The sequence below is a fragment of the Phacochoerus africanus genome, chromosome 4, assembly GCF_016906955.1.
Source record: "Phacochoerus africanus isolate WHEZ1 chromosome 4, ROS_Pafr_v1, whole genome shotgun sequence".
NCBI classification, from domain to species: Eukaryota; Metazoa; Chordata; class Mammalia; order Artiodactyla; family Suidae; genus Phacochoerus; species Phacochoerus africanus.
In genome coordinates this window covers 103,700,810-103,713,285 of record NC_062547.1, presented here as the reverse complement: position 1 = coordinate 103,713,285, position 12,476 = coordinate 103,700,810, and the positions used below count along the sequence as shown (strand labels likewise).

General features: G+C 37.4%; 1 protein-coding gene across 1 annotated transcript in view; it reads right to left on the bottom strand.

The window, feature by feature from the left end:
- Nucleotides 1–12,476, bottom strand: part of LNPEP (leucyl and cystinyl aminopeptidase) — a 97,368-nt gene that overhangs the window by 39,203 nt on the left and 45,689 nt on the right. Inside the window, exon 5 of the mRNA XM_047778350.1 lies at nucleotides 829–949. Coding sequence (XP_047634306.1) covers nucleotides 829–949 — 121 coding nt within the window. The remainder of the gene's footprint in view (nucleotides 1–828; nucleotides 950–12,476) is intronic.

The window sequence follows — 12,476 nt, the reverse complement described above, 5'->3', positions numbered from 1 at the left end:
ACGGAGCCTTCTTGGCCCTGTAATGCTCCTCATCTATCTGTCATCTGAGGAAGACTTATCAACCCCCAGTAGGGTCACTGTTTCTATGTCCCTAAATCCTTCAAAATGAATAACTTCCGAGAGCCACAACAAAATGCAGAGCCAACGCTCTTCTGTCTAAAACCAGCTCCATGTTGAACAGCCCTGAAATGCTCTTGCTTTACTGAGCTCTCATTACTCTCATTATTATTTGAATTATGAATTTCTTTTTCTTTTTCTTTTTTTTTTTTTTTTTGATCTAGAAGGGCCACACCCGCGGCATATGGAGGTTCCCAGGCTAGGGGTCTAATCAGAGCTGTAACTGCCGGCCTTTGCCAGAGCCACAACAATGCCAGATCCGAGCCGTGTCTGCAAACTACACCACAGCTCATGGCAACACCGGATCCTTAACCCAGTGAGGCCAGGGATGGAACTCGCAACCCCATGGTTCCTCGTGGGATTTGTTAACCACTGAGCCATGATGTGAACTCCCTGAATTAGGAATTTCTTAGGAAATTAGAATTAGTCAAACTCCAGACTAAGTCCTAAGTAAATTCCCAATAACACAGCACTTTGAAATAGCCCCATAAACTTCTAAGTGTTTCAGGCTCCAGGTTCAGATACATTCATGGAATCTAAATAACCTTAACAAATACAAATACAAATTTTAAAGCACTAATAGTGTTTCTTGGTTTTCTTTTAAAATAACTTTGGCAAAAGGTCTTTCTTCAAAAGGCAACTGCAAAATGAATCCAATGATGAACTTCATTATAATGGTAACGAAAATCAGAGGCACTGTTTGATTCTTACCCAATTTCCTTAGTGGGTACTGAATTTCAAAGTAGTTTTGATAAAACTCAAGAAGCTTCACAGTTGTTTCCAAGGCATGGTGAACTTGACCAATCTTTTCTGGGACAGCATATATAGAAACCTACAGGGAAACAGGTATGATGTAAGGACAGGTGCAATTAAAACGGCATGATATTCAGGTGAACACTGTCATGTTAGCTTATCCGAGAACTACATAGAGAGGTTTGAGATTTCTCCAGACAGAAACTCTTGCTCATAGTTCTTTTAGCCCCTGTAAGATTTAGCAAGTCACTTCCACACATACAACAATGTTCAAAACACTGATTCCTTTTTTTAAAAGGTTAACATAATATCCAAAATAAACTATTTTGAATCAATATAAACTTATAAAAATCTGCCTGTTTAATTTTATGATATTCTTCTCTTCCTCTCTATTACCGCAGTCACTGTTCCTTGCCTATGAGCTATCGAATTCTGAATTATTTGAAGGAGAAAACTAAGTTTTCATCTTTTTAGCACCTATCTCGGTGCCTGGCATTGAGTAGGCATTCAATACAGAGGAGTCACAGCTTAGAAGGGGTTTAGTTCAAACATAAACACCTAAGATAGAAATGGCACATTTGCTGACATTACCCTGGGAAAACCTATCAGAGACCAACACGTTCTCTTTCAGTAAGTATGGTTCAGCCAGTTTTTATCCAGCCTTGCAACAGCTTCCTTCCTTTGAGTCACTGGCTTGTTTTTACAGACCATGTTGTATCAAAAGTAATCACACCCCTCAGAGTGAAATGTTGACTGAGTGGCACACGGTCACCAACACCAACTAAGGGGATATAACAGGATTCATGCCCCCAATGCCTATTCACTCAAGGTCACGTGCTCCAGAGAAGAAGCACTTACCCATGTTATTTAAACTGGTATTCTTTCTCTCCTTTTCTGATTAAGTATTAAGTTAAACACATGTGATATGACTAACCATGCATGTCTTATCAGTAAAGTATCAACAAGCAAAATATATATGTATGTAGGACGAGGTCACTGTGCTGTGCAGCAAAACTGACCCAATGAGCTGCAAGTCAACTATACTCTAATAAAAATTTTTAAAAAAGAATGAGGAGTTCCCGTTGTGGCTCAGTGGTTAGCGAACCCGACTAGCATCCATGAGGACATGGGTTTGATCCCTGGCCTTGCTCTGTGGGTTAAGGATTCGGCATTTCTGTGAGCTGTGGTATGGGTCGCAGATGCTGCTCAGATCCAGCACTGCTGTGGCTATGGTGGCATAAGCTGGCAGCTTCAGCTCCGATTGGACCCCTGGCCTGGGAACCTCCATATGCCATGGGTTCAGCCCTAAAAAGACCAAAAAAAAAAAAAAAAGAATGAAAGAAAACAGGCTATGTGAAAACTATAAATATAAAACCACATGCAGAGAGCAAAATGAAAGGCAAAGTTTAAGCAATTATATTAAAAGCAGTAGGTTTTAAAAAGCAATATTCATTGTTTTTCAATTGAATTAAAAAAAAAAACATTGTTTTTCAATTGACTGAATTAAAAAAAAAAAAGTCTTCCGTACCCAACTTGGGAAAGTAGGATATGGACAAAACCCAGCAGAAGATAAAAGCCTCAAAATAAAGATCTCAACAGGTGGGAAATGGAGACCTACTGAATAATTCATCATCTGGAAAAAAAATATATTGGTAAACTCTAAACCCAAATTAATTTTAGTCTCTCATTAAAACACTGAAAAACTGTCAGCACTTTCTAAGAGGTCAAATGGATTTCAGCCATAATTGTCTTTATGTGGGGCTTAGTCTACATAACACATGCATTAATCACAGAAATACAGAACTAACATGGCATAAAAATTAAATGTAAAAAAAAAAAAGCTTTAAGAAAATGTTTTAAGTAAACAAATGACCAAATTAAATGTATAAGCTCTGTAGTTACACTGCCAGGTTTAAATCACTGCTAGTTGTATGACCTTGAGCAGGTATTTAACCTCCATCTCCTCATCTAAAAAATGGTGATAAAGGTCGCTCTTACCCTAATAAGGTTGCTGTGAGAATTAAATGAGCTGATACACATAGGGCTTATTTTAGTGCCTGCCACAAAACAGGTGTTCAACAAAGGGCGGTTATTATCATTATTACAAATAGAGTCCCATTAGAAATGAGGTAAAATATGTGTGAGTGGGGCATCTGAGGCAGCAGTTACAGGAAGAAGAATCAAGTGTTAGGAGGGAAGTTAGCCATTTGAAAAAATGGCGCTTTCTAAAGTAACTATGGAAGCAACCTCACCTCTCATGTCATGTGGCCAAGGGTACTTCACCAGCCCAGCACTCAAACACCTGCAGCCCTTGGTACAGGGCTGTGACCATAGCTTACTAATTCGGTGAGCACCTGCCAGAGCAACTACAGGCTTTTCCTGCAGACGTACACACTTCCTGTTTCATTCCCCCCTCCCAGGCCAGTATCAGCACAGAACAAAACAAAAGCCTGACATGCTCCTCCTAAATCTCTAACCACCATGATAAATAACTGCATCAAGACCACTTAGACTTTGAGACAAGTCTTCATTCTCTCTGCCTATCTTTTTCCAGACTTATGTTCCAGTCAAGGCAATCACCCAGAAGATGCTATCCCAATAGAAACACCACCCATATATCCCAGATTCCTCCTCAACCATCCTCCTGCTACATACATCACTGAGCCACTCCCATCACTTGTGTGTGAAAGCACCTTTCCTTAGAGGAAAAGTAAACGGAAAAAAAAGAAAGTCACATGAAACAGAGAGCTGACCAAAGGATCCACTTAGTCCCACTCCTGGAAGACAATGATTAGGCAAAAAGGTAGTTTGGTATTTTCTATTCTCTTTTTGTTTAATAAAAAAAACATGTGTTATGAATTCTCACTAGAAATAAATCACCTGGTCACTATAACTATTAATATAATTATTATGATGCTTGTTTTAAGAGCAACAGAAGCAGTAAGAAATAAAGAGAGCAAACTATCTCCACAAGGATGTTTTGTGCAGCACTCTGGGTAAGAGCACTTCAAACACTGATGGATGCAAGTCAACTGGCCCTCAGGCCTTAAGACCTACAACTTAAAACTTTTCCTGCTAGATCTCTTACTGAGATCTAAGAGATTTCTAAAAGATACAGAAAATGTGTGTAAGATCTCCTGGTGAAGTTTCAGAGAAAAGTTAAGACTGGGGAATAGCAGATTTGTTAGGTTTAACTTACTCTGTTCCTTAATTTAATAAAAAGTAAGAATTAGATAAAAGCAAAATCAGAGCCAAACTTCATCCCCCCCCCCCAAGAACAATAATAAGGCCTGTAAGATTTACAAATAAAATACTGAAATCTTCCAACACTAATTTTCCTGAAATACACCAGCCTTCCTCAACAGACAGGTGAACACACACAAAAAAGCATAAATTCCTTTAAAAAAAAAAAGACAAACACCATAATGAAGTTTATCCAGAACAATTGGCTGGGACTTGAGACTTGAGGAGAATGATATAAATGATGTATAATGTCCCTAGCTGGTGGAAGTATACTTGAGGTAGAAATGTTGTTAATGCAAATTTGGAATTAAGTCCATGTTCCTGACTTAATATGATTAAGATAAAATAATGATTTCACATGGATAATACTACTGAAGGTTCTGTTTGAATGTTAAATAGATGTGGTAGCCATATCTGACTAACCATCAATGGATTGAGATTCTACAAATTAGACCTGTCTATGGTAAAAACAAAACCAGGCAGTGGCAAAAACAAAGCAAAAACCTCAAGACAAACTGATAAAGCAGTGTATTTTAAAACTGGCCTAGAATTTTCTAGGTAATTATGGCATTCCTAAATGTAGGGAGAGATTAAAGGAACACTGAAAAATGGACAGAAATGATAAAACAAATGTTCCTCTTTTTTTTAGGTCTTTGACAATATAGTAGTCTTTATCAATGAACAGGAGACATTTAATAAGCTGCAGTCAACTTTGACATTTTCAGTTGTTTGCTAAGACTGACATGAGTAAGTGAAGCCCTACTGCCTGATTCTTGAAGCTTGTGAAATAGGCTTAGTGTCAAATATTACAAAATAAAATCCATCCTAGAGATTACAACATTTCAGTGTACCAAAAAGCCTTTGTTAGACTCTAAGCCTGAATTTCTGATCACCATACCTACTGAAATTATGCCACTTGGTATACGAAGCAGTATATTGTGGTAGTATGATTCTGACTACCATTTACTAGCTAAGTAATCTTGGGTCAATTACTTAACCTCTCTGAGACACTGTTTCTTTATCAGCAATATTAGGCAAATGCCTCCCCCTCATTTAGTTTATAAAATAAAAAGATGTTTGTAAGTGAGAGTTTAAGACATCTGCCAACACAGAGTATAATTCCAAACATGCTAGATTCTTCCACATTCCCTAATGAAAAGAGAAAATTCATAAAAAAATTGTTTATCTGTATAACATCAATTTTTTAAAACACATTTACTAATAGGTAGCATTAAAATGATAAAGATTATTTATATCTACAAACATACATCGGAGTTTACAATATATATATGCATAGGGAATAAAGAGAAGGCACTTTCTTTGTGTGTGTTACATTTGCCAGGTACTGAACATTTTACAGGAATTTTAAAAAATTAATCCTTGAGAGGGCAAGCTAATAAAGGCCATATAGTACTAGAGTTGTTGAAGGTGAGGTTTAGAGAATTACAGAGCAGTCTTCCCAGGCATACACAGCTGGAGGGCTATAGAGGACTGATCTGAACCCAGGTAGATGCCAGAGTCCATGTTTAACCACATTTCTTCCTAATACATGTAAATAGAAAGCAAAAAAAAAAAAAAAGTAACCTGAAACTCCTTTCTCTCCAGTCGACTCTTGAAAATGAAGAGTTAGAGGTAACAACCCTCTGAGCTGGTGAAAATCTGTGTAAAACTTATAGTCCGCTCTGTGCATCCAAGGATTCAAACAACTGTGAACTGTGTAATACTGTAATATTTACTCTCGAAAAAATCCACAGTAAATGGACTTGAGCGGTGAAACCCATGATGATTAAGTATCAACTGTTGTGGACTAAATACGTATATATGTGAGTGAGTATGTGTGTGTGGGCGGGGGGGTGTATAAGGGTATATCTGAGCAATGAATAGTTCAGCTTGGCTGCATAAAAGAGTTCCACTAGAGTAACTGGAAATATAGCTAAATTTTTAAAATGGCCTTGAATATCACAGAATGATGAGTTTGAATGTAATCCTACAGGCAGAAGCCAGAATAGCTGCTTAAGGACAGAATGAGAGAGAGATGGAGAGAGGGGCAGAAGGATAGAGGAATGGAGCGGGGAAGGGAGGGAGGAAGGAAGGAAGGGAAAGAGAGAAAGAGAGAGGCAAAGGGGGGGATAGAGGGAAAAGAAAAAGCCAAGATGCATACATTTTGGGATAAAATAAAAATGCTGGGGGTTTTATATCAAAGAGTGTGATAAGAACTACGACAAAGATGTAACTAAAGTGCTATGAAAGATGAGAGAGAGAATGATCAATCCCAGCTGGGGAAAGAATGAAACAATTCAAGGAGAGGGTGGTACCCAGCTGGGTCTTGAAGAAGCAAGATCATTCTTAAGATTGAGCCTTTTAGGTTTTATCAAGGCTGAAATATCTTCATCATGGACTAAATGTGGGGTACAAAAGTTAGAGAGATTTACTGAAATTTTTCAGGTTTAAACCAGTCTTAATATCCTTTCAAAAGAACTCTGAGGAGTTCCCGTCATGGCTCGGTGGAAATAAATCCCACTAGGATCCATGAGGATGTGGGTTCCATTCTTTGGTTTCAATTTGACAAAAATCCAAAGGTGAGTAAATCATATTAAGCACTTACTCAAAGCAGTCTACACTTAGCCTTGAACAGGAGCAGGTCTCCAACCTTTAATGTTGAGCATAAAGTTATACAGCAGTGTTACTACCCTTACCTCTAAGAGTTACGGGGTGGACATGATAATCTTTTCTAACAGAAGGAGAATGTCCTTCTTAGCAAAATAAGATCCAAATGTACTGTGATTAAAATAAACTTTAGTCTAGAAAGAAAACTGAAATATAAGTGAATGTGTGCAAAGGGTAGAAAATATTCCCTGGTGGGGATCAAAAATATGAAAAAAATTAAAGAATTTCATCACACTTCTATCATGAGAAATAATCATGTTTAGTTTTAAAAGACTCCTTTCTCCTTTCATTTTATTAGCTTGTGAAGATACTAGCTTTTTTAGGTCTCTACAATGAAATTAAGGCAAAATATCCAACCAATTAATCTTTTACAAACAGATTCGAATGACAAAGAAAAGCAGAGGAGCCTAATAAGAACAAATGGTCAATTTGGACAAATTACAGATATGGCAGACATTTAAATAATCTCTAAGATGAAGAAAACTCAATCAAGACTTGCTTTTTTTTTTTTTTAATGGTACATTTAAATAACTTTCACAACCTGGAGTTTTTCCTCTAAGTACGTTTTTACACTCTCTTTTTAAGACTGCAAACAATGTCCTAGATTTAATGTTGTCATAAATTTTTTTACGTTGATGGAAATATTCAATATTTATGATACCCAGAATGGTAGCCACTAGCCCTAAGAACACTGGAAATGTGGCTACTGAGACTGAGGAAGTGGATTTTAAATTTAATTAATTTCTACAGTTTAAATAATATAATTAACATAGTAATGTGTAAGTTTAAGGTAGAAAGCATGGGCATTAGATCCACTTACATATTGTGAAATGATTACCTCAGATGCATGAGGTAATCACTACACTTCCATTACCATACATAATTTTTTTTTTTTTTTTTTTTTGCTTTTTAGGATCTCACCTGCAGCATAAGGAAATTCCCAGGCTAGGGGTCAAATGGGAGCTACAGCTGATGGCTTATACCACAGCCACAGCAATGCAGTATCTAAGCCTCGTCTACAACCTATACCACGGCTCACGGCAACACCAGATCCCTGACCCACTGAGTGACACAAGGGATCAAATCCGCATTCTCGTGGATACTAGTTGGATTTGCTGCCACTGTGCCACAATGGGAACTCCCTCTTCTATTTACTTATTTATTTTTCTGATGAGAATATTTAAGATCTACTCTCTTAGCAACTTTCAATACAGTATTAACTGTATTGAACTATAATACAGTATTAACTGTAATCACCATGCTATACATTAGATGCCCAGAAATTATCTGATAATTGGAAGCTTGGACCCTTTGACCAACATCCTCCCATTTCTTCCACCCCTCAGGCCCTGACAACCACCAGTCTGTTTCAATGAGTTCACTTTTAGATTCCACATTTAAGTGAGGTTATACAGTCTTTGTGTCTCTCTGTCGTACCTCACTCTGCCTAATACCCTCAAGGTCCATCCATGCTGTTCCAAACAGCGAGATGTCCTTCTTCCTCATGGCTGAATTCCACTGTGTGTGCGTATACACACACACACACACACACATACACACCATATCTTTATCCATTCATCCACAGATAGACACGTAGGTTGTATTATTGTGAATACTAATATTATCACTGTGAGTAATGGTGCAACAAACATAGAAGAGCAGTTATTTCTCTGAGATCATGATTCGATTTATGTCCCTTGGATAAATACCCAGAAGTGGATCACTGGATCCTATGGTGATACTTTTTTAAATTGTTTGAGGAACCCCCATAGTGCTTTCCATAGTGGCTATACCAATTTCCATTCCCACCAACAGTGCACAAGGCTTTCCTTTTTTTCTTTTTTCTTTTTCCTTTTTTTGTTCTTTTCTCCACAACCTTGCCAACACTTGTTTGTTATCTGTCTTTTTGATGGCAGTCATTTTAAAAGGTATGACGTGGTATCTCTTTGAGGTTTTGATTTGCATTTTCCTTCTAATTAGTGATGCCGAGCACCTTTTCGTGTATCTGTTGGCTATCTGTATATATTCTTCGGAAGAATGCCTATTCAGTTCCTCTGACCATTTTTTAACTACATTTTTTTTTCTGCTATTGAGATATATGAGTTCCTTATATGTTTTGAATATTAATCTCTTATTAGATATATGGTATCTGATATTTTCTTCCATTCTATGGGTGGTCTTTTCATTTTGTTGACTGTTTCTTTTGAGGTGCAGGAGCTTTTTTTGTTTTTTGTTTTTTTGTCTTTTTGCCTCTTCTAGGGCTGCTCCCACGGCATATGGAGGTTCCCAGGCTAGGGGTCGAATTGGAGCTGTAGCCACTGGCCTACGCCAGAGCCACAGCAACTTGGGATCCGAGCCGTGTCTGCGACCCACACCACAACTTACGGCAACACCAGATCCTCAACCCACTGAGCAAGGCCAGGGATCAAACCCGCAACCTCATGGTTCCTAGTCAGATTCGTTAACCACTGCTCCAGGATGGGAACTCTGAGTTGCAGAAGCTTTTTAGTGTGAGGCGGTCCCACTTGGTTTTGGCTTTTGTCACAGGAGTTTTTGGTGTCATATACAAAAAACTGATGTCAAGACTCATGTCAAAGAGCTTTTTGTCTGCTTTGTTCTAGGAATTTTATAGTTTCAGACCTTACATTGAAGTCTTTAATCCATTTTATAAGAGGTAAGAGATAAGGGTCCAATTTCATTTTTCTGCACATGATCCAGTTTTCCCAGCACCATTTATTGAAGAGACTACCCTTTCCCTACTGAGTATTCCTAGCTCCCTTGTCAAATATTAGTTGACCATAATTGGAGGGGTTTATTTCTGGGTTCTTGATTCTGTTCCATTGGTCTATGTGTCTATTTTTATATCAGCACCACACTCTCTTGATTACTATACATACTATTTTGATTACTTTATCTTTGTAGTATAGTTAGAAATCAAGAAGTGTGATACCTCCAAATTTGCTTTTTTTTTCTTTCAAGACTGCTCTAGCTATTAGAAGTCTCTAATACACATTTTAGGATTTTTTTTTTTCTATTTCTGTTGAACATGATATTGAAATTCTATTGCATTAAATCTTCAGACTTTTTTTTTTTTTTTAAAGTTTGGTAGAATTCACTAGAGACTCTGATCTGATCCTGGGCTTTGCTCTGTTGGAAAGTTTTTGATTATTAATTCAATCTCTTTTCATATTACTGATTACTCACAAAATTCAGATTTTTTTATGTCTTCATGATTCAATCTTGGTAAACTCTATGTTCCTAGGTTATCCAATTTCTTGGGCTATAATTATTCATAGTAGGCTCTTAAAATCCTTTGTATTTCTGTGGTATCAGTGTCCCCTTTTCATTTCTGATTTTGATTTGTCTTTATTAGTCTAGCTAAAGGTTTGTCAATTTCATTTATCTTTCTAAAAAACTAGCTTAGTTTTGTGGATCTTTTCAACTCTTTTTCTGGTATCTATTTATCTTCTCTAATCTTTGCTATTCCTTTCCTTATGCTAACTTTGTGCCTAGTTTGTTCTTCTTTTTCTAGTTTCTTGAGATGTAAAATCAGGTTTATTTGAGATATTTATTTTTTCTTAATGTAGGCATTCTAAATTTCCCTCTTAGAACTACTTTTGATACATCCCATAGAAGGCATACACTACTACATTACACTATTAGAGCATTCTGAATTCTACTATATAATTACCTTTTCCAGTTGTACATTTCCTGTTCCTAATTAGTATCCTTTCACTTCAGCTGGTAAGCACTGCTTTCAGCATTTCTTCTAAGGCAGGTCCAGCAGTAATGGATTCTCTCAGCTTTTTGTCTGGAAGAGTCTCTCTCTCCTTCATTTCTGAAGGATAGCTTTGCTGGATAGATATTCTTAGTTGGCAGGTTTTTTTTTTTATTTCAGTACTTTGAATATATCATTTGATTCTCTCTTGTCTTCTAAGGTTTCTGCTGAGAAATCCACTGATAGACTTATCAGTGTTCCCTGGGAGTTCCCTTATAAGTTACAAGCTTCTTTTCTTTTGCTGCTCTTAAGAGTCTCTTTGACTTCTGACAGTTTTATTATGTATCTTGGAGAAGATCTCTTTAAGCTAAGTTTGATTGGTAACCTATGAGCTTCATGAACTTAGATATACTATTTTCTTCCCAGATTTGGTAAGCTCTCAGCCAGTATTTAAGTAAGCTTCTGCCCTTTCTTCCCTAAGTTCTCCCTCTAGAACCCCAATAATTCACAGATTGTTTCTTCTGATGGTATCCCTCAAATCATGTGGGCTTTCTTCACTCTTTTTCATCCTTTTTTTTCTTTGTTCTCATCTAACCGGACAATATAAAATTTCTTGTCTTCTAACTTGCAAATTCTTTTTCATGTTTGATCTACTCTGCTGATGATGCTCTGTATTGCATTTTTCATTTTATTCACTGAATTTTTCAAACACAGAATTTGTTTCTTTTTTAATGGTATTTCTATGTCTTTGTTACACTTCTCATTTTGTTCAGGTATTATTTCTTGATTTAATTAAATTGTCTTTCTGTGTTTTCTTGGAGCTCATGGTTTCCTTAGAACAGCTATCAATTTTGAATTCTTTATAGGGTAAATGGCAGATTTCCATGTCCTTCATAATGGTTCCTAGAAGATTACTGGGATCCTTTGGTGGTATCACGTTTCCTTGAAATTTTTTTTTTTTTTTTTTTTTTTTTGCTTTTTAGGGCCACACCCATGGCACATGGAGGTTCTCAAGTTAGGGGCCCAATCGGAGCTATAGCTGCCAGCCTACACCACAGCCACAGCAACATCAGATCCGAGCCACATCTGTGACCTAACACCACAGTTTACAGCAACACTAGATCCTTAACCCACTGAGCAAGGCCAGGGATCAAACCCACAATCTCGTGGTTCCTAGTCAGATTCATTTCCTTTGTGCCATGATATGGGAACTCCAATGTTTCCTTGATTTTTAATGTTCTTTGAATTTTTGCATTGCTGTCTTCACATCTGAAGCAGCAGTCACATTCTCCAGTCATTACTGACTGCTCTCTCCAAGGCATCCAAACTCATATTTTCTGCTCCAACAGCATGCTGGAACTTTTTGGCTGGAAATATGGACTTCTACTAAGGATATCTTGTCCAAGCATGACTGTCTATGACAGTGTTTTTCAAAGATCCCCAGACTGCAGCCCCAGGGGCTAGAATAATTTCATGGTCTATTACAGGGTCTCTGGCCAGGACAAAGGTATGTATGCCTAGTACTTGATGCATGAGTTGGCAAGACTCCACTCAGGTTCTTTATCATATAGTGTTGTATCCCACAACTTCCACAAAGGATCTTTGTTCCATATGAATCTTTGTCCATGTAGAGATGCCAAATTATTGTTGTTGGGGCAGGGAAGTAGTATAGAGAGGGGCAAGAATGAAGGACATCTTATTTAGTCGTGATGTTGTCATCCAATTTTAACTAATTTATATCTAAATAGTCACATAAAGCAAGCGATCACCACACTGTACAGCACAACTTTAGAGGATTTATTATACATATATCATCTTACTGAAATTCTCTTATAGGATTCAGCAGGTTAAGAACCCAACTAGCATCTATGAGAATGTGGATTCGATCCCTAGCCTTGCTCAGTGGGTTAAGGAACTGGCATTGCTACAAGCTGCAGCAGAGTTTGCAGATGTGGCTCGGATCTAGCACTGCTGTGGC